General features: G+C 44.8%; 1 protein-coding gene across 2 annotated transcripts in view; it reads right to left on the bottom strand.

The window, feature by feature from the left end:
- GALNT16 (polypeptide N-acetylgalactosaminyltransferase 16) overlaps nucleotides 1-23,045 on the bottom strand; it is a 149,781-nt gene that overhangs the window by 24,865 nt on the left and 101,871 nt on the right. For both annotated transcript variants that reach the window (XM_019552007.1, XM_019552006.1), the window contains exons 4-9: nucleotides 16,390-16,457; nucleotides 13,671-13,736; nucleotides 12,266-12,387; nucleotides 9,946-10,033; nucleotides 7,275-7,359; nucleotides 5,827-5,930 (exon numbers count right to left, since the gene is read on the bottom strand). In XM_019552007.1, the coding sequence (XP_019407552.1) occupies nucleotides 5,827-5,930; nucleotides 7,275-7,359; nucleotides 9,946-10,033; nucleotides 12,266-12,387; nucleotides 13,671-13,736; nucleotides 16,390-16,457 (533 nt within the window). The remainder of the gene's footprint in view (nucleotides 1-5,826; nucleotides 5,931-7,274; nucleotides 7,360-9,945; nucleotides 10,034-12,265; nucleotides 12,388-13,670; nucleotides 13,737-16,389; nucleotides 16,458-23,045) is intronic.

Below are 23,045 nucleotides of genomic sequence, written 5' to 3'. Positions count from 1 at the left end.
CTCTGTGCCCTCAAGTATATCACTCTGGGGTACAAAGAAGAGTGTACCGTAAACACCTGGCAAGTTCAGGCCACAGTTGCAATTCCCCTGTAATGGCAGGGTGGTGACATAGCTGACTGGATTTTTGTACATTGTATATAAAATTAAACGCATTCCTCTGGCACAGGCACTTTTGTGACCCCTCAGCATTGCAGAGTTTGGGACCACTGCTGTAGAAGGCCCCTGTGCCAGTCTGAACAGTGAACACCATATGTCCTCTACCGGTCCACCCTTTTCCTCTCTTGGCCCTGCAACCTATAGTAGCTGCAACACATCCCTAGTGACTATATTATCTGCCTTGCAAAACCTCATTGTAAACTACAAAATCCACTGGGCTCTCCCAAAAACAGCACAAGACTGAAACTGCAATGCTATAGTTTGTTCACAGTTCCCCCTGTTGAAGGAATTTTATCAAGAACAGAATTCAGTCCCATTTATTTAAAAGAGCACCCTCCTTGCCATTGATTACAGAAGCCCAACTGGCCCTGCAGTAAAATTCAACATTTTGTTAAAGGATTAAAAGAGCAAAGGGGCTTTGATGTACAGAAGCTCATTTGCATCACTGAGGAGGCAGGACCTTGTTAAAGCTTCCAGGTCTGTCCCTGTGAGTTAACGTTGCCACACTGGAGGGGTTCTTCACTTGCATTTAATGTGGAGGTGAAAGGAATAAAAGAGGAAAGAGAGTGGGGGAAAGTATCTAGGGAGTCAGGGACAGCTTTGGATAAACCTCCTACCAAAGGCTTATGTAGACTCTTGTCTCTTTCAAATAATTTCCCCACCTGAGGTGCTCTACAGGATAGGGGATAGCACTGGGAAGTTTAAAAATAAATCCTTTTGTGCTGAAAGCTACCACCTGAGCCCTTCAGCTTGTCTATCCAGCTCCTTTGGGATGAGTGGGAAAAGTGTCTTAAAGTGAACAGACTATTTTTTTAGTTAGCTTTTGTTTCCAAGTACAGAAGACAATTGTAATAAGCCATCAGTTTGTGGAATCCACACCTGCCTTTTGTCCTGCCCACTTCCCACAGCACGTCCGTTCCCGTATGGTCTGAACGAGGGGTCAGTCAAGAGATAAGTAGTGAAGGAAAGTCTCCCAGCTAGCCAACATCAGGAACAGGGAAAACCCCCTTTTTTTTTTAACAGCGAAGCCTGAAATTTCTGTCTGGCCTGATATCCAGCTGGCACCTTCTCTCCTGGAACTGTTTTCTAACTCATTCTGGGCTAATATTTGTACAAGCATACCCACGTGTGCTTTGTTTACATGCTAACTGGATCTAGAGTTTCCAGGATTGTTCATGTGTGTCCACTGAAGTGTGTCCATGTCCATGCGTGGACCAACACCACCTTAAGAAAAAAGGGGGTGCAGTAGATGCCACCTTCTGCCCCTCGGACCAGGGAGGCATGGGGGTGAGTCATGACTGGAGCCTCTAGGCCAGTGAGGGACACCGGGGGAGGGAGAGCCAGGCAGGGAACAGGTAAGTGGAACCCAGCTACCACCACTGCTGTTCCAAGGGGATCCTGACACGTGCAGCTGCTCCCCCACCAGCTGGGGGCAGCCAGGGCAGTGGGCAGGTCCCTCTTTCCTTCCCCTACTCCCTACACAGTCCCATTTGATGTCCGCAACCAGCTGAGGCTCCAGTTGTGGAGAGCAGTTGCATGAGCTGCCGAACTTGACAGGGGATGTGGGAGCAGCAGCAGGCAGGCCTCCCGTACCCCCAGCCAGCCCAGGCAATCCAGCTACTCTTCCCCATCCCCTCCTTTCCCCCTTGGTCTGACCTCAGTTTCTGCCTGGACCCTTCAGGGGACCAAGATGTCCAGGGCCAAGGAGAACTGGAGCCAGCTGGCATACCCTCCGGAGAGCTGGCTCTGGCCTACAGTGCAGAGAAGTTGCAACTGGGTCACTATACCCCTCCCGATCCATCCCTGTATCATTGAGCAGGCAGGATCTTTAAAGGCAGGCAAGACAGTCCAAAAATATTATGCAGTAAACTAAATAATCCAACCTTATATCCAAATTTCTTTATTTCCAATGTAGAAGAAAAACTGGAGATGGAGAAGATCCATTATGTGCTTTAGCACATTCCATAGGGAGAAGTGTAGGATTGTTTCATCTGTGCATTTTCCAGTTTTCAGTCCAGTCTAGATTAGGATGATTTAAGCACTTTGGCTTGCTCCATTTGCTGTAAGAGACTCCTGCTAACCCACAGCTGAACATGCAGAAGGCTTCTGAGCAACTAACAAGTCATGCCTGTCTCTTAGCTGAAATAAAGCTAGTAGAGTATCGTAATCTCCCTCTTAATATTTCTCCTCAGGACAGCTGCTCTTCACCCACACCCAGGTCCCTTTGCTAACCTGCTCACTTTCATAGACAGTGGGGCACATTTTCAAGCAAAACATTTGTCACAAAGGTCCTCTATAAAAAACAAGGATTCTTGCCCCCTCCCAAATATTACTGACACTATTAAACTTTTGTTTTCATGAAAAAATATCATTTTAATATAAATTTTGAGAAAGAGGATATTATAAAAATGTTATCAGAATTTACCAAAAACCTGGTTTTGATCAACAAATCTTTTTTTTTCTTGAGAACTCTTTTAAGGCAAATGAAAAACCACCATTCAATAATGCTTTTCTTAAAAAAAATACAAGCACTTCAGTATCTGTTTAAAAAATTCAATAAGAATCAGTTTCTAACCTTGGAAGTGGAACAACTGGCTCAATGCAGAAAGTTACTGGCTAAGACTCTTTGGCTTCTTTTCTTCAGGAAGTTAGGCTACAGGCTGGCCTTAAAATATATACACTCTGATTTTTTTCACAAAACTATTTTTCATTATTCGTATTGGCATTAAGATAGGACAAGTCCTTGACCTAGGCCCCATTTTTCTAGGCACTGTACAAACATAAATAAAGGGTCTGTGTTGTACTGAACCTATAGTTGAACCATAAGGGATGCAACAAGAAGCAAATATAACAAACAGACAAGGAACTTAATGTAATGGGAGAAATGTGTCAACAAGCAGTGGTCACTAGGCACCCTTTGCCTAGCCCCTGCCAAGTTTTTGAAGGCATCCCAGCAGAGGGAATATTTATGGAGGGATGTAAAGGAGGACAATTAAGAGACTTTGTGGATGGCTCAATCAGCTCAACATGCAAGTCATGGAATCATAGAAGTAGGGTGGGAAGGGACCTTGTAGATCTTCAAGTCCAACCCCCTCTTCAAGTCCGACCCCCAAGTAATGGCATGTGGGCAAGTAGGAGACTGATTTACTACTGCTCGCTGCAGAGAACTCTGCCTCACCGTGTCTACTCAGAAATGCTTTAGAGAACAATCACCGTGCACGCCTTAGCGTGCAGTATGGAATGAGCAAACACCCAAATAAATAATCTGTCTCCGTCGTTGGTGCTTACGGGTTCCACACAAACAGTTGTATGGAAGAAAGTAGAAGGCTGGAATGGGAACTGTGTGTGCCAGGCTATCAAAGTCTAAGGAGGGCTAGTGGCAACTGCAGTAAGAAACTGCATGTCTGTGTGCATGCATGCTACACGGAGTCAGAGGTGGAAGGGGCCATGACACTTTTGTGATGTAGTGGCATAACTAAGGTGGGGCAAATGGGGTAACTACTCCAGGCACCAACTTAAGGGGTCCTTAGGCACTTGTGCAGAAACTAGAAGTTGCCACTGCCTTTGTGCCCTGGGGGTCTGGCTGTGTCCCTACGCTACTGCTGGAATATTAAATGTCTGAGGGAAATAAAGCTCTGCTTCTAGACCAGTGCTATCTGTTGTTGGAATGGAAAGGGATGAGCTGTTCATAGCATCACTGACACTCTAAACAAGTGCTGGGGTGGAATGCCTCCTTCAAATGTCTGTGATATCAGGCAAGAAAGAAAGGTCTTGGCAGATAAGCAAAGCAGCCATTGACTCTTGTGTATTTTACTCTTAAATTGTGTCAGTTGGACATTCTGTTACTGGTTACACTATCATTTGCTTTTTCAAAAGCATTTCAGTTCTGCTGCAAGAGGCAGCAGCCCCAGGTGTCTGCTTATTGGAAAACTTCTGTTTCTGCCCATAATACTCTGCTAATGATTAGCTTGCAGCACTGGCATAACAGGGTTTTTTATTTTATTATCCTCCTATTACCTGGTGGGTATTTATGTGTCCATTGAGATGAAATGAGCAGGCCTTTATATTTGTATTTAATTTATGAGATGGGCACCTACAGAGATTTCGAAAAAACACAGTATCAAGTCACTTGACAGCATTCATTTTACAACAAAGCTCCCATGGTTGCATTATTTTCTTCCCTTCTCAACTGATCCTTAACTAGGACATACAACTTGTTTGCTTTTTTAAAGGGAACTTATCTACATGTCTACATTATGTAGTAATAGATATATCATTTGAATACAGTAAATTGTTAGCAGCTTTGTATTCTCAATAATCCTGCAGTTGCTGCATGGTGGAGTTCCAGCAGAGCACCAAACACACCAACTTCTGTCAGCGTGACTATGTCAGGTAGACCATGAAGACAGGTGATCCCCAATTGACAGAGTGGTGCCATCAGAAACCCCAGTCATAAACTTACAAACTTATATTGGCAAAATGGCTCTTTTTCTTGGCATAACTTGCTTTGTTCAGGTGTGGTGGAATGGCAGAAAAGTGCAGTGTTGCTGATATAACTGCAGCCACACCAAGACTGCTTTGGCACTATAGCTTGACTTTTTAGGGAGGCTATTCCTTCTCTAATGAAATACACTCCTGCGCTCTACAGACAAGACCAAATTGCATTTCCTGCATGTGGGTGACTCTTGGGATGACTTAAGAGTGAGCATGAGCACTGTAAAACACTAGATCCTTTCAGCCAGGAGGGATCCGTTTTTTTGCTATGAAAGGTACAGAAACACTGGCACAGCTACGTATAGATTTATTTTGTATCTATTTATTTAATAGGAAATATAAATAATAAATTAGTTATTTTAATGCTTCTCCTCTCCTTTTTCCCAGCACATTGTTGTAATACTTGATTTCTCTGTGAATCTGTTTTCAGTACTTTTAGTACTTCTATTTCACCCTTATTTCAACAACATCATCTCATTTGGGAGAAAGCAGAGCTTAGAATTGTGTCATCTTTGCTAGGTTTGGGGAGGAAGATCTCAGACCCTTGCTATAGAAATAATATTGCCATTATACTCTGAATTCCTCAGATGCTAAGTATCCTTGTGTTTAGTCCCCTTTTAAACAGACCATGCCCAAATTCTGCTCACTAGAAAGTCTGATATAGTAGGAAGACACCAAGCTGAGACAGAACTCACTTTTACTGAAGGAAGAGAAGGGTACAGGAAGATTAAAAGGTGGTGGTGACCCTTAAGTTCATGAGCTGTATAAAAATAGAGTACAGTAGGAAGGAGAAACTCTTCCAAAGATCTGACGTTACTAGTAAATAAAAATAACCTCTGTAATATTAAAAAGTAAACACTGTGACAATACCTAAAAGGCTTTGCTGTGTCAGGGCTGTGTACCTCAAAGAATTTACACCTATCGTGTACAAATAAGCCAGTAATACAGATCTGACTGGCACTGAGCCTACCTCAGCATATGTAACCTTAGGCTGATACACAGATCTTTCAAAGGGGGCGATTCTGTAGGTATGGAAAGTGTCCATCTGCTTGCAAGCAGCACTTGAATGAGGCCCAAGATAACTATGAAGCACCCTCAAGATTCCCTATAGTCATTTTCTGTGATGTAGGAAGGAAAGGCAAGGAGGGGGCATGAAGAAGTTAATTCATAACTTACCAAAGTTTTCTCCTCCCCAGATGTCCATTTGAGTGTCATATTTCCCCAGGTGATTAAACCAGGACTTATCAATAACAAAGATGCCTCCTGCTATGACAGGTGTTCTGGAGAAAAGGAAGGGTAAACATAATAAATATTACCACCACAAATACAAACTCATTTGCACTTGCACAGGACCTTTCAGCTGAAAGTCACAAGACACTTTAGTTAAACAGTCAGGCCTCATAACCCCAACTTCATCTTCTCCATTTTATGGCTGGACAAAACTTGGCCTGACCTAGCTGTCTGCCTCATTCACCATGAGGAGGCAGCAGGGCTCAGCTCTTTACTCTAAATCTTGTACTTTTGTCATCAGGCTGTCCATCTTCACATGCATATGAAGGATGCATGTGTGCATGGGAGAGTCCGAACAACTTACTAACTCCATGAAGCAGTAGGACCCACCTTTTTTGGCAGGTGTACCATAAATTAGCTCCATAGGATCCCCAAATGCCACTCCAATCCCTTTCCCCTGCCTGATCTGCTGCTTTGGTTTCAGCTTCCTGCCCTGTGCTCCCTGCCTGACCTACTACCCTGCTTTCTCCTTTCTGCTCCATCTACCACTGTAGTGCTTCTCCCCTCCTTGATTTGCCACATGCCACAGAGGCTGCCTGTGCTACTTGTGACACACATCCTGAAGGCTAGCCATCACCCTGCCATAAAACATGCAGGACACAGCTACAGATACACTCCACTTTTGGCTTCTGGAAACCAGGAATGAGTAAGGATGACAGTCTCTAATGCTATTTAAAAGGATATTACCCAATTCTTAATGTCCTACAGTTAGGAACCTTATTGTCTAAATAGACAAGCATTTTGGTTTTGCATCAGCATTGTTCACATACCAAACTTCTCAAAGCTTTGTACACAGATGTGAATTAGGCAGCAGTTGTTCTGACAAACAGGAAGTTGGTATATGTCCCCATCTCTGTCAAAACCTTGCCCCCACAATATGAGTGTTCAAGGACTACTTGTGGTTGCAGGTTAAGTTCTCAGACTCTGCTACTGACTTCCTGTCTGACACCAGACAAATTGTTCAGCGTCTCTAGTCCTTAATTCCTTGCCTGTAAAATTGGGAAAATGCCACTTTCTTAGCTTACTGGAGAGACATTATGCACTCAGACAGGTGAGTGATGGGGGCTATATAAACAGACAGGGAGAATGGGCTGCAACGGCTTGTAGATGCACTTAATTTACTATCACTCTCATTTTTACATTGCTCAGGGAGTAACACAATCATAAACCACAGCTTTCAGACACATCATAATATCTCTTCAAATATGTCACATGACAAGTGTCTCAAAGCACTATTATGTGGGACAGCATCTCATCTCTGCAAGGCAAATTCTTGTGCATACCCTATCACCAAAGTGAAGTCTTAGCTACACAAAACCAACAGAGACTGGTACCTGATAGACTGGGTTGGGTCTATCCTGGACATCTTCTGCTCTATGGGGATCTGCTCCCACTTGAAGTGAAGGCTCCAGTCAAACCCTGAGAAGAAAAAAAAAGGCTAGGAATGGAATCCTGTTCTGCGCACACACTCTTCCACCCCCTATGGTGATCGATCCCCATCTTCACCTTGCCATGGTGCCTGTTGCATCCCTGCCTGTGGTAAGTGTAACACCAGAGTGCCAGTGCTACTCTGCACATCAGCCAGCAGGAGGCAGCCCAGAATACTGGACCTTCATGGAGCCATCCATAACACCAGTGAACAGAAAGTCCCAGAGTTACAGTCTTCACCCATCTCAAATTAGCCAGCAGTTTATCCCATTGCAAAAGAATGCAAGGAAGCTGCTTTGCTTCCAGGTATCACCCCCGACCCCTTCCCAAGCACTCCCCTCCCTCAGCGGTCCCTGTCTGTGCTCAATTACACTCTGGATCTTCTGGAGTGTGTCACTGGAGTGAGATGTGATAATTAGTGGTGCTGTATTCTGGCCAGTGTGTCTAATGCCTCATTGGCTGCCAAAGTTATGAGGTTTTAATCAACACTGTCAGTGGGATGCAGCTGTTTCTGGGAAGAAAGGCTCCAGGTTATTGTAACTGGCTTTCTCCAGTTCTGTCACTTGTTTCATTGCCCCATATTTGAGACCTGAGCTCAGTGTCATCCTTAAAACAATGTCAAGCAATGGGGCGGGTGCTGAGAGCAAGGAGGATGATGGGAAGGGATGTTGGCAGGTGGAATTCACATAGTTGAAAGAGAGGGAGGGAAGAGGGATGTTGGTGAAAGGGTTCGACAGCAGGATAAGAGCTTAGAGAATGTTTTTCAGGGAGGATTGTGGGAGGACTTAAAGGCAGGGAGGAGCAGCTTTAGAATATTTCCCAGGTGACAGAGGGAAGTCCAAATAGCTGCATACTGCAGGGAGTAGCAAGAGGGATCTACAGAGAGCAGGGAGTTTGTCTGTAAGCTGCCAGCTGGCTGTTGTACTATTTTCCAGGAATCATGGAGCGGATGCAGGTACATGCAACAGCCTAGGGACTTTGCTTGAGTGACCTCTTGGTAGTTAGGTATTGCTTGTTAGCCCTTCCTGCTATTCAGTCAGCAAAGGTGTTGGAGGGAAGTGGTTACTTTCATCACTTCTCCATCAGAGTGAGGGTGATATTGGAGAGTGTGAGTGGGGTTGGTATATGTGCTTTATGTCAGGAGGGGGCGGGAGGGGGGCATATATAAAAAAAGCAAATGTCAACAGGCTCAGGGTGATAAAAAAGAGAAGGCTGAGAGGGGAGTTAGTAGTAGCTTACCACTATATCAGGGGAATACATCAAGGGCTCAGAGAACAACTGTTCACCAGGGCACCTTTGGGGAAAACCAGGAGTAATGGCCACAAAGTCCTGGAAGACTGTTTCAGGCTTAACACTAGAAAAAACTTCTTCATAGTTAGGGTGTCCAGACTGTGAAATAAGCTCCCTCCAGAGGTGGTGCAGTCCTTTACCCTGGAAATCTTCAAGAGGTGACTGCACAGTCACCTTGCTGTGGTCACCTGACCCCAGTTGTCTTTACTAGTGCAGGGGGGCTGGACCCAATGAACTTGCAAGGTCCCTTCCAAGCCCCTTACAATCTATGAATCTATACATGCATGTGTATATGCAGCGTGTGTAGGCAAGTTTCCAGGTACACTCTGACTGCTGGCCTGTGAGATAAAGATAAGCTCAGCAATCACGGGAGGGTTTGGGTTGGGTGTCAGTGGGCATCCTTGAGCCACTGGGAATACTGGTCTTGAGCACTGCAGGGGTTGTACTGTGGCAGACCTCTCTTCAATGTCTGCCTAGCCCTTCAGTCCACTGACCAATCCTTCCTACAGAGCAAACTTCAGACTCAAAAAATGTCTCTCTGACTAAAGTAGCCTAAGTGCAGGGTGAGAGGGGAGATCCTAGATGGGCAGCAAGTCCCACCCCTCTTCCCCAGCAAGCTCTATGTTCTCTTTTCCACTACATCTGGTCCTTCCCAAGGGGTAAAACACAACAGAAAGTCCAGAGCAGCACTGGTGCTGCCACTCACTGGAACCAACACAGGAAGGCTCAGGAGTTTCTAAGGGAGCCCTACAAACCATGCTGCCTTCCCTCCTTCTCCTCTTACTCGCCACCTCTCAGGAAAGGAAAAGCAGTAAAAGTGGTTCTCTCTGCTCTGTCAACATAAAAACAAGTGGGGCAGGAAGCAAATTGTACCAATCTACATCCCTTCTTCAGGGCTACAGCCTGGAAGTCTGATTGCTTACCTTTATCGAGTGACCTCATACCCCTTGGGTATGAGGTGGCTTGTGGGGGAAAGGGGACCTGGATGATATGATAACATTTCTTCATCCCTCTTAGTGCTGAGCTGCCAATACTTGAATAGTGCTGACTGGTCTTTCCCTGCTGTTGAGATCTCTATGCAAGCTAAGGACAGACTTGGTGTGGTTTTATTTCATTCAATAGATTGAATCTCTTTCATACAAGAGATTGAGCAGTGGGCATTGCAGAACCAAGAGACAGAACTTGGCTGGGAAAACCTCTCTTTGGCTTCTTGGGAAGGTCAAGAGAACATCAGCTGTTCCTCATGCACTTTCCCTCTAACATATCCAAGCTGGCAGCCTTACGTACCTCCCCTCAGATCTGCTGATGCTGCTAAGTAGGCAAAATTATCCAGGCTGATCACATCGATGATTGGACTCACCACTCGGGTATAATCCTACCAGAACAGAGGAGAGGGAGAAAAGTCAAGGCCCCTTTTGGAGGAAGAGATGCCAAAGCTACAGGAGATCAGAGAATGTAAAGCGGTGCATACAGCCCCAAGACACAAAACAAAGCATCACACAGACAGCATTCATTGCCTCCAATCTGGCAACTGGATAATGAATACATAACCACTGAAGACACATGATAGTCATCAATTGCACTTCCTGTCCATGTGGGAATGGAACTGAGGTCCTTTTACAACATGAGACTGACACACAGACACACAAGGAACAGACAACCCTTTGACCCTGGTCACATAACTGGGGGAACAGTCCCAAAGATTAATATTTCTGCCCCGTGAATAAGAATCAGCACCTACAGATCCCTACAGTTGCATTAAATCTTGCTTGGATTATATACAAGTAATTTTATCAACCCCAAACAACCAGTCAACTAATAGATCACAAATACAGATGCAGTATTGTCAACTGCAAGTGTCCAAATATTATGAATCAAATTCCCTAAAACCATGAGGCAGGCTTTAAAATCATAAGATTTTATTAAAATTAACAAACTTGGTGTGTTTTATTGGTCTTCTGGTGTCTGAGGTGTTAGGCAGAGTACATTCAGGTCACGTTTTCTAGCCTGAGGACTAGAAATGTGTTTCTTATTAAAGGAAAGTTGAGATTTTAAATCACTTGATTCCAGGAGCTGGAGCTTTAAAGATGCACACCAAACATGACAAGATTTATGATAAAACTGTATGCGCTGGCCATGCTGCAGAGAGCGCCATTTATTGGGTCTTTCTCAGTCCCCACTCCCTATGAACTTCCTTGGCTTTCTGATCACATGACCATTTCTTGTTCTCAAAAGAGTTCCTTCTGCTCTGGCCAGTTCAGTCAGTGCAGTGTCTCTCAGCCTATGTACACCATGTTCATCATTTAGTGACTGACTAGGCTTGTGTCAGTTCTTCCAGTATATGTACACTATCTCCAGACGTGCCTGAGTCTATTCCTTGCAAGATTTAGGCTCAGTCTACAACTAACCAGGAGACAGGCCATTTCAGGAATCAATCCTGACAGCCAGAGAGATCCAAAACCAAGATAAAAAGATGCTGTGAATGTGGAGCAAATTTGGCATCTGAACCTACACCCCTATGACCTATGTCTGTAATCAACTCAACCAAAATCCCAGAATTTCAGAAAGTCTGGACTACAGTCCTGAGTTTTTGGCTAAGATCCATCCTTGCTAATGACTTGTCAGGTCCCTTCTGCTTAGGAACCATCACCATGCTGCCTCTGCTGCTGCCACGAGTAAGACTTTACGAGCAGAAGTAAAACAGACATTTATGAGCTACTGAAATGGAGGATTGATTGAACAGGACTAAAAAGCTGAAGCTTTCAAGTCACCCTCTTCCTCCCCTTGATATCAAGTACAGCAGATATGAAAATATGCAGAGCAGTTGTCAGCACCTCCCACTCTCTCCTGGGTCTTATTACTACCTAGGTAATCCTTCCACTGGAGAAGGAGAATGCCACACATCAGTGACTGGGAGTGGTCCCCCATCCCCCTGCTCTTCCACTGCATGTTGTTCAGCAGCCCTGTCACATCCCCAGTTCAACTCCACAGCACAGTCAGGGCGAGAGCTATCAATGTTGCTGTCCTCCTGTACATTTAAGGGTCCTATGTGGGGAAGCGCACAGCTATGCATGCATGTATATGTGTGCATACATATATTCATGTCTACGAGTGTGCATGTGTGCTTGTGCATGTTGCTTACTGTCAGGGGTCAGCAGGAGGAGGACTTGACCAGCTGTGAGAGGAAGGAGGGGGAAGGTTCAGCAGTCAGAAGGGAGAGTGTGGAATGGAAAGCAGCAGTGTGTACTGGGTATGCTTCATAAAAGGGAGTGTTTGCCTCAGGGAAGGCTAATGTAGGAGTCAGTGGCACACTTTACGATATCGCCCTATCCTATCCCTCAGGTTCCTCTTCCTCTCAACAGGACAGTTTTGCTGGGACTTTTCAGTGAACAGCTCTGTAAAACACAGCACGTGCATGTTGCACTAGCTATTATAGACTCCATACTCCTCTCCAGAAAGTTCAGGTTTGACAGGGACATGTTTGGATGGTGCCCATTCTTGATGCTGGTACCCACATGGATGGTGCCAACTACTGGTCGCTTGGCAAGACTGGCCCCAGATGGGGGCTGTAGGAGGGAAGGACTGTGGTGGGAGAGTTGGTGCTCACCTCTTTCACTCTCTGAAGCATCGGCTGCAGCCACTCACTATTAACCTCACAGTGACTGTCCAGGAAGGTGAGAATCTCAGCTGTCGCCACCTCAGCTCCTCGCACCCGAGAGCGAATCAGTCCTAAGAGAAGGAATGGGTAGAGAAAGGGGGAGGACAGCAAAAAGGAAAAGGAGAGAGTTAAAAAGCAGCCATGGCAGGGATATTAGGAAAGAAATGTGTTGTACTTCTACCACTTAGAGAACATGACAGGACTCTCACTGCTGCTGGTCACCCCATGTAACAATTTACACCAACTCAGTGACTCTGGTGGCCATTCCTCCATGGTAAACTGGTTCTCTTACAGTGGTCCACAGCCTAAACAAGGCCAAAAGAGGCCAACTAGTACATGGAATACTATTAGCAAAGAAGTTACGGCCCAAAATACATAGCTGGTTTGGCTGGTTCCCTACCAGCCCAGGAGGAGAAGCCAGCCCAGGCCAGGGATGTGGGCTTTTCCTTTCTGCCCATGTCACCAACCCACTCATCCAGGCTCACTTCAGGTCCTATTGTGAATACCTGAACCCCCTCCTCTCCACCTATGCTCACACCTACTTCACTACCATCCAGTCAAAACAAAAAACACAGCTGCTACTATCCCTTCTCATCTCATCACACCCATCTTAGAAAACCTCCACTGGCTCCTTTACCCTTTTCATTCTGCTGTATTCATGCTGGTTGTCCAGACCTCCAGTACCCTCACAACTTGGCTCCTCCCTTCTTATATGCTCTTGTTTGTTACTGCATCTCTTTTTACTTTGCTACTGGGGCTGGACCGTCCCATAAAATTTGTGCTTTCTTTCACCTCATCCCTGATGCTTAGGATACCCCTTCCTGGCCTGATTTGTCAAGTCACCACCCAATTTCAACTCCATACCTCTTTCAAGACCAACGTCAAGCAGTTCATAACGGTTCAGCTAGAGGACAGCAAGTGAAAAGCAGTGTTTTTAATTTATGAGCATGTTATATATGTGAAACATTATCTTTTCCCAACTTTTTTTTTGGGGGGGTGTATATATGGTTGTCTTCTCTTCCATATTCAGATATTTCAGATCTTGTTAGGATGTAAGCTAAACAGATCAGGAATCACGTCTACCTATAGTTTTGTACAGCACCTTGCACAATGAGGGTAACTGAACTTTATTGAGGATTCTGGGCACTACTACAATGTGAACGCATAAAAAAATATACAATGTGAAACATAAAACATGAGGATTGATAACCAGATTGCTGCCAGATTGTGAAATAAAAATTTCAACTTTATTGCAAGTACAAAATCACTACCATGAGAAATAGCTTCTAGGGGAGTGGAGGGATAAGGGATGACTTTGAGAACAGATGGTACCTGCAAAGTTTCCAATGCTCACCTTCTCGTCGGCTGTTGCGTAGACACTTAACCTTGGGGATCTTGGTAAGGAGCTGGCAGTCCTCAGCTAAGGAAAGGGAAAAATGTTTGGCACAAACACATGAATTATTTGGCTTCAGTGGAGAGCTCTGATGAACTGTTCTCATATGTCTCCACAGGAGGGAAAGCTCTGCTTTCACTTAATATCACATTAATTGTGTTGATGGCCTTCTTCCCATTGTCTATAGTGGCGTTTCTCAACCCGTGGGCCCCAACAATATATGAAAGGGTTGGGAACAATCTTGAAAAATGGATTGACAAATTTTAAAAATGGTTCTCCTTTAAAGAAGAAAAATGTGGGAAAATGGGGCTTTCCCCTTGCAGACAAGGTTCAAATTACACTTTGACTCTGGGGGTGGAAGGGTCTACAAAAAAACCAAACTGGTTTACTGGAAGGAGCAATCCGATGAGAGACCCCCCTGGGTTATGATTTTCAAATCTGACAGGGGGGCTCATCTCTTATGGGAGAGCTCAGCCCCCCTGAACTCCCTTGTAATACATACCCTGCTTGCAGGCTGGCAGAGTTCCAGCCTGCAAGGGGCTGCTTGAGGCCCCCCCCCCCCCATGCCCTATGCACTAGGGGGCTGGAGCACGGGGTCAGGATAAATGGATCCTGGTACAAAAAAGATTGAGAACCACTGGTTTAAAGAGTGCACAAAAGAGCATGGCTTGCTCGACAATCCTTTCTCCGATTGATGAGCCAATGCCTCCACTCCAATGCTGTGAAGGACTGAGGGTGCAGCCACCTCACCCTCAGCATTTCAGAAGCACAAAGGGGCACGTGCTGAAGGTGCAGAACTGAGAGCAGGAGAAATAGAAGGCCATCAGTGCCTAGTGAACCAGGGAGTTAGTTACAGGTGAAAGAGACCTGTTCTATTAGCTGATTTAGTCCATTTTCCCTGCAATCAGTTGTCAGCCTGGGTGTTCCCTACAATCTGTTCTCCAGGACAGCTTTTTGGTTGACTAATTAATCCAACCCGTGAGGATTTGACTATCTTCCTTGAGGAAACTCTTCTGCTAATATGGAGACATCCAACTGAGAATCTCATTTACAATCCACAGAGTCCAAGTCACACCTGCTTTACAAAACACAGGTGCTATATGTCCTGGCATGGAATGTCTCATTTGGATCACAGCAGCCTTCACCTTGCACTAAGCTGAAACAGTACATGCTGGGCCATGTAGTCCTGGAAGGCCACACTTTGACAGTAAGAGCAGGCAAGTCACTGGCCACTTGGGTTATATAAATTCACTCCCTGCCACTCCTACTCCAACAAATATTACTGGAACAAAAGTTGCCATTATAACCCTGTTTCCCTTGATTCAGCTGTCCTTGCCTCTGCCTGCTCTTATCCCATGCACCTCTGTGTCTTGGAGAACCCCCTTTGTTCCTCCTCTCACAGCCTCAGTGCTCTGGAGAGAAACATTAAAGCCCCCAGCCAAAATGCTTCTCTTGGCATCTCTGCATAGAGGCTTTTCCATTTTCAGGGTACTCACAGTAGGAAATATTGCTCTTGTGTGGGCAGTTTGGCAGCTGCTGTATCCTTCAAATACAGTGGCAAGTGCTCATGATTAAAGACTACTGAGATATTACTAAACATCTGCTATAAAAGAGGACCACGTCCCAGCATCAGATAAGCCACAGTTCCAGTGAATGCATTACAAGTTACGACAAGAGTGGGCCCAGAAAGTCAGCTTAGCTAATCACTTTCCAGAACACAGCAATTAAGATGTCTCGCGACAGATCCAGTGCTGAGAGTTAGAGCCACTCTGAAGACTCATATTGAGGGCTGCCTCCAGTAAGCCCAGCTGTTATTTGGTACCTGATCATCTGGACTGAAGAGTCAATGGCAGTCAGCTGTGATCTCTCATGTGCCAGTGCCTACAGAAGCAGGTCTAGCTTGCCAAATTATCCCAATGGGCATACAGCTGATCTTTTTTTAATCACTTTCTAGCTCTGACACTGATTTTCTTAGTGTATGTGGAGAAACTGAGGCACACAACCAGAAGGCAGACATATGAGACAGCTCAACTATGTGATAGGTACCTAAATAGAGTAGCTGTATTTTCAGAAGAGATTGGCACCCAACAGCTGCCACTGAAGATAAGGAGTTGCTGGGATAATCCTATCAGTTGTGAAAGGCAGTTTCTGGTTGACCACTTAGGCAGATCTGGCCAGGACCTCCTCAAATGTTGACCTTGGCTCTGTAATGAATTAGAGTACTCTCAGCCTGGACTCATGGCTAAAAGGCATCCTCTACCTGTTGAACACAAGCTTTTGCAGCGGTTCTCTGCTGTTAAGTCTCTCTCTCCCTTTCTCTCTCAACCATGTAACTAGGCTTTGCTAGTCCTGAACACCATTCACCATACTTGTCCTAAACAGCCCATCAGATAGCATTTAATGAGATCAGACCAAGCACTCTGGCAACCTGACAAGAACTGCCAAAGTGACACAAAGAAGAGAAGGTTAAATGAGGAAACAATCAGAGGAAAATATTCAAAATGAAAACACAGCCTCTTTGCCATGGATGGAAAGCAAACTAGGTAAAGAAAAAGCCTCTCTTCTTTGGCCAACTGGCACAAGAGCAAGAGAGGGAGAGTGGGGAGGAGGAGTGAAGGAGGAAATGCAAGAGAAGGGGCAAAAGACAGAGTCCAAGGAAGAGAAGTCAATAGGTACTTACGATCTGAGCTGAAGTCATCTACTAGAATGATCTCCTGAATGAGACTGGCAGGGGTGCGGTTGAGAACGCTGCAGGAATCCAAGATGGAAAAAAAATGACCCTCGTCATCACTGTGATAACTTACAGAAAGCATCAATAAAGGCTTTTGCCTGCAGTGTCTGTAAACCTGACAAGACATATAAATGGCTGCTACATATTAACTGAGGAATTCTGAGAGGTAATATATTATAGGGTGCTACTGGCCACCTTCTTCACCACTGCACTGCCCCCTCCACCTGTATCTATTAGGCACGAGGAGACCTATTGAGGGTCAGCTATGATAGCACCCATGGCCCCTGGTCAGGACTGCTGCCTTCAATGTATTTTCTAATGCTTTGTCCAATATGCTGTATATCTAAACTCCCACACGGGGCCTTCTATCCTTTCCCTTGGGAAGAGACTCTTCAATAAAACAACAGGTTTAACCATTACTCAGTGGGGGCGTTTACACAAGATACTAACTGCTCAGTAGCCTAATCCTACTGCGCAGTAGTGTGCAGGGCAAAAGCTGTGCTAATACACTACTGCACAGTAATATTAGGCTGCTGCACAGTTAGCAACACTAAAAAGCTGTGTGCTGGCACTACTGCACAGTAGCGCCAGTTACTGTGCACTGATTTAGTACTTAGTTATACAAGTACTAAACTTAATGAGCAGTAACTACTGCACATTAATGAATGTCTGTGTTAAAATTCAGTTCAAATATTCCCTTCCTGATTTCATCTTCTGGCACTCTCCATCATTTAATCCCCACTTGGCCATTTATACCACTTAGGTACTCCATTTGGGTTTTATGAAATGTAGCCCCCTTCCAGAGAGGGGGTTTCAGAGAGGCAGGGGCTGGAAATTCAATTCAGACTAACTGTCTTACTGGTGTAGGGGACACACAGGCAGGGAGACAGACCAGGAAACTGACAAGGAGTGTGACCAAATGCAGGCTGAAGAAAATATGCACGTGGATGGGATTTGTGAACTGAACCTAGTGGGAACCCTGCTACAAAAGAGAAGTGGTTGTAGGGGTTGGGATGGAGCACCTTAAGCAGATGCAGCTTCCAAGTGTTATACTATCAAGGTATGGGTGGTCTGACCTAATGGTAAGGGGTGAAATGAGAAGCCACATTGGCCCAGAAGATTGGAAACCCATGATAGCCAGGATTTTAAACCTGTAAGTAGAAACTAAGAACTCAGGATTCAAAACCTGGAACCTCGTTGAAACGTGCTGCAAGCCTTCCAAATCTCTGAATCTCTCCAAATCAATTCCGTGGCTTCCCATTCAATTCAGACCTTTTAATGGGTCTCCCAATTTAATTTGAATTCAAAGATTCAGCTGTCGAATCAGGCCAAATCTCTTCCAAATCTAATTGACTACCAAAGCGTCACACAGCCCTAATGTTTAAGTGCCTTGCAGAATCAGGACATAAGCAACAAAGGAGTATCGTATTAAAAAGAAAAAAAAAAATCAAAGCTAATATTATCCTTCAGATTTCTCAGCCTGTCTTGCTTTATTGGCACCTATCTTTTACATTTTAAGCTCCCTTGGGCAGGGATCATTGGCATTTTTTGCTTTATTCTGTACATACACAAAAAGAAGAATACTACAATATTCCAAGGCTGGAGTACCATCACACCAGAATTGTGCATAAATAAGTGGTCACCTCTTTGCACACTGAACCTACAGTTGCACTGGCTGGCCCTTTTTACTGCCATTCTCATATTGAAAACTCGTGATTGCTTTGCTGGTCAATATCACATCTCACTATTTCAGGTTTATGTTTCCAGGTGCCCCTCCATGAGTATGTGTGTTTCAGTTTATATGTCCCTAGATGTCTTAGCTTGCATTTTTCCAAGCCAAGTCTCATTTGCCATTCTCAGCTCATATTTCAACCCTCTCTGGATCCCTCTGCATTATTTTTCTGTTTGTACTAGTGATTGCAACTCCTCCAGATTTAATATCATGTGCAAATTTCAGAGACAGGACTTTCCTGTACTTTGTATGGAAATTCACACCTGTACAATGTCAGTATAAAATGCAATTAAATTGAATGGTAACATTTTGTACCCACTCTCCTCAGATGCAAATAACCACAAGGTGAAAGGAAACAGAGAACCAGGTCCAGAAAGTTTAAACAGTTTCTTAAAACAATATTTAACAGGAATGGACCTCATATCTCCTGTCATGTAATTCTTCCTTCCTCCGTTCCCGGTCTTTCCTGTGTATATCACTGCCTGACCCTACCTCTGTAGAAATGTTCACCTTGGCTTCACCTCCTCCCAGCTTGACCAGCTTTTCGACATCCACGACTCGTGTTTTCTCCACAAGCTCCAGGAGAAGAAAGAAACACAAAAACATTCTTCCTTTTTCTTCAATCTGGTGCTGTAGTGGGCTAAGGAATTCTTAGCAGCCCATGGTATGCTTAATTCTAACCCAGATCTGCAACTACAAGCAACACTGTTTTCCTTACAGAAGTGTCATGAGAATTAGTTATTGTTAATTCAGAAGTAAAAGTTATTCAGATGTCATTTCACTATTCATAGATTCATAGATATTAGGGTCAGAAAGGATCTCAGCAGGTCATCGAGTCTGACCCCTGTCCTGGGCAGGAAAGAGCGCTGGGGTCAGACGACCCCAGCTAGGTGCTTGTCCAAAATTCAGTTGAGAATTACCTTCCATATCTGAACTGGGAGCCCAAGCCAGTCAGTTTCCCTGTTCCATGGATTTCTTGTTTCCTTACTCTTCTCACAGCTACCTCTGTTCACTCAGTGTTTGTCTCTGTCCTGTCGCACAGGTTATCATCAGTGTTGCTGTCTTAGGGCCCTCTCCACTACAGATATATGATCCTTCTGGTTTATGGACTCTCCACCTCATTGCACATATCAGCCATTATTTAACTTGCCAAAGCCCTTTGGGATGCAGCTTCTATCTATGTAAGGTGCTATACCAACTGTGTGTGTATTATACAGCATAGTTTCCACAGGGATTTACAGTCACTCTGCATGGGCACTGGAGAGTTGACAGCCCTGTTGACTTAGTCGAAACACGCCACCTACAAATCAGTACCCATAGAGAAAATGTATCCTTATACTTGAAAAAAATCAGTGAGAGAAAGAAAGAGGAAGAGAGAGAGAAAGGGAAAGAAAGAGAAAGAGATCATTCTCATAACTCTCCCTCTAGAAATGTCCAGCCTGGCAGAAACCAGTGATATCATTTAGTGACCAGCCAGGCAGGGATACCAAGTAGGCAAATGGTTTTTGAGTGACAGCCATGTCCTGCAGAGCAAGGGATGCCAAGTGAGCAGCCTGTTTATGAGTGACAGCTGTCTCCTGCAGAGCAAGCCATGTCAAGCGGGCAAGCAGTTTACAAGTGACAGCCATCTCCCACAGAATAAAGGATGCCAGTAGCAAGCTGTTTGAAATGCCACTTGAGTAGCTTCTTCTAGCATTTAGGCTCTTCCTCATTTTGTTCTGTATTCCCACTCTCATTTAGTCTCCCACTGGTCTTTTTAACCACCCCTCAGACACTGTATCTTCTTTGACAATTGCCTCAAGGCTGAAAATGAATCCTGGTGGCTTAAAGATGTTGTATAACATGGGCATTTGGGACTTATACTGCATTGCCTGCTAAACAAATCATGAGCCCATGGACACAAACATCTTTTCTATCCTAGGGGGTTTTAAGGAAAAATGTTTTGGACAGAGACATTTTTAACCCCCATAAAAAGTGCATTGAAAGTGCAATCTAGCTGTAGAAGCCTTCTCTACACTAGGGCTTCCACTCATCTTAATACAAGTTTAGCTGAACTGGTGAGATCACACTTTCATATTTCTTCTTAGAATTTCCTTGCATAAAACTGATATTTAACAGTGGCCTCTGATTTTGGCTTTCCAGCTTAAGATCCTTAAGGCTTGGTTTGAAACTTCAGCTGCAGTGAAAATTTTAAATGTGGCTGTAAATCAGACCCCAAAAATCCATATCTGCTTTAGAAAATTTTGTCTGTAGGTGTCATTCATTTTCAATCACCCCTCTTCATCATCCTCAAATTACTTAAGTTCTATTTAGTGAAAAAGTACCTAGTTGCCATGTTGACATACAACTTTCATCAGGTGCAACTTGAATAGATAAATATGATCATCTAAAAAACAGAGCCCTAACTGACCCAGAAAGCTAGATTCACCTGTTGTGGATTCAGAAATGACGATATTCTGGAAGTCTGACCAGCCAACAGATTATAAACTAGTTGGTGCAGTTTTATGCTTTGCCTTGCTTAATATCGCCAAGGTCTTCTGCAACCTTAAAACCAACCAATAAACAGAACAGAACAGTCCCTTTCATACTTGATGTATCCCAAAGTGCTTTAGAATAATTACATAGTGGTAGGTGCACTGACTGTGTAGGCAAACTCAGCAGCAATTATACTCACAGCAATAACTCAGCCAGGCACATTCAGACCTGTTCTGCTCAGAGACAGGACCAGTGGTTTTATATTAGATTCCTTGAAAGTCGCCCTGGAATCTTTAATTTTCTCTTGAAAATCAAAAAGAACCCACTGGTCCCCTGGAAAAGGAAACGTCAGATTAAGGTCTCCCCGAAAGATAGCTCCTTTAATGGTGCAGCCATGTCTAGAACCCTATCGCCAGTGTACATGAGCTGGATCCATACAAGGACCTTTTGACCCAGTGGGAACAGTATGGTAGTCTGCCTAGCAAGCAATAGCTAAACATTGGTATGGCTGTTGTCTGGACTGCAGAGAAACCCAATCTTCAAAATCCCCTCTTATGCTGGTATGAATTAGGATCAACTTTTTGATGGTAGACCATGAAGGCATAACACTAATGGGAGAACTGAGCGGTCTGGCTACCAGCAGTCTGACAACCAGGTATCATTTGTCAGCAACAGCTCCAAGAGGAAGTGCCAATAAGCCAACCGTACAGGGCAGTGTGTACCTATTTCCTCCTGGGAATACATTGTCAAGAGCAGCAGGGCAGAGCTCAAAGGTTTGTTTAGAACAGACAGGTTTTGCCCCTTTCATGCTGTAGGAGGCTAGAGAGTGCTGCATGTGTCTGACCACGGGGATCCTGGTCTGCTTTGGGTATTGGCTACCTGGGGCTCTCGGAAGCCTTATGATCAGCTAATTAATACACCATGGGACCTGAATTGAAACCCACCCCTGCATGTTCCTTTTCCTCTAGCTGCCACCTTCTCCACATTCGGATTGTCACAACTTCTAGCCACCTACCGGTCCCTGCCTCTCTCAGGTTTTTTTTTAAGATGCCTAATTCCATAGTTTCTAGCCATCTAGCCTGGCCTGTGATGTAAATCCAGTGCTGTTGCCCTAGCAGCACTGAGACTCCAAACAATTTTCTGAACAATGGTTCTGTAGAACTCATTTTATGGTTCAAATGAAAAGGAAATGAGAGGGAAGAAAGAAAACATGTTATTGCAACACAGATAGGCCTCTGGAAACCAGGTGGCACCAAATTGGGAAGAGTTAGAAAACCAGCTTCCTAGCCATGAGGCCAACTTGGGCACACTTAAAAAAGCCCATTATTTATTCACAAAGTAAACTTCTGCAGACCCCCTTAGGACCTGATGCAAGATGAACCAGTACCAATAAATAATGCATTCCCGCTAGAGGTACCCTCTGCTCTACCTTCCAGCTGAGCTATTTTTTCTTTTCATTTAGCTTCCACTTGAGAAACAGGCTTTTCCAAGACCTGGCAGCCCACTTCAGGGACCCTTTGAGTGACTATATGATATGTTAGCAAGGGCGGAAGGCACAGTCTTTGAGAAGCTAAAATTGGAGAGCCTCAGCGGCCTCTCCAGCAAATAAAAGGATTACAGGTGGGGGAAGAGAAAGAAAGGAAATTGTTGGAAATATTTCTCTGCTGTATAAATAGCAGCAGGTGTCCTCAGACTGCCTTCTGTTTGGGGCAGCCCAAACTGTCTATGGCCCCTACCTATTAGTGGATCCAGGAATGGGATAAGAGGAGGGTAGCTTCTGCCCCCAACCTTGGCCATGTCAAGCTTGTGCAGTCACTTCAGGCTCCTACTGAAGAGCCATGCAAGCAGTGAGCTCTGAGATCACCGAATGATTGGGGCAGGGTCTGGCCAGAGCCTTTGCTTTTGTGTGGCTCCAAAGCCCAGAAGATGAATGCTGCTGCTGTTGCCCCTCCTATTCCTCTGCCTTCCCCTTGAATTCAGCAGCAGGGAAAAGGAAGTAGTGGTGGCAATGCTCACTCTCCGGCCTCCCAGCACACCCCATACCAAGAGCTGACATGTGGCACAGCCAAAGACAGGGGGTGACTGCACCACTATACCCTCTCTGGATCTGCCCCTGCCGTTGCTTATTTGTTTATGAGTCAGAGATGAGAAGCCACATACCTTGGTTAACTGGGTTACTGTTGGTTGGCAGGGGCTCTGCACAAGCCCCTTGGTGGGGATTTAACAGGAAGTCAGATGCAAAGGCTGTTCCACAAAGACATGATTACAGGGTATGTTTATGCTGCTTTGGTGATAGTTTCATAGTTTCATAGTTTCACAGTTTCTAGGGTCGGAAGGGACCTGAGCAGATCATCTAGTCCAACCCCCTGCCGTGGCAGGAAAGAATACTGGGGTCAAA

Source organism: Crocodylus porosus, unplaced genomic scaffold, assembly GCF_001723895.1.
Source record: "Crocodylus porosus isolate Cpor-Errol unplaced genomic scaffold, CroPor_comp1, whole genome shotgun sequence".
In the NCBI taxonomy this organism is placed as follows: domain Eukaryota; kingdom Metazoa; phylum Chordata; order Crocodylia; family Crocodylidae; genus Crocodylus; species Crocodylus porosus.
This window is presented reverse-complemented; position numbering and strand designations above follow the sequence as displayed.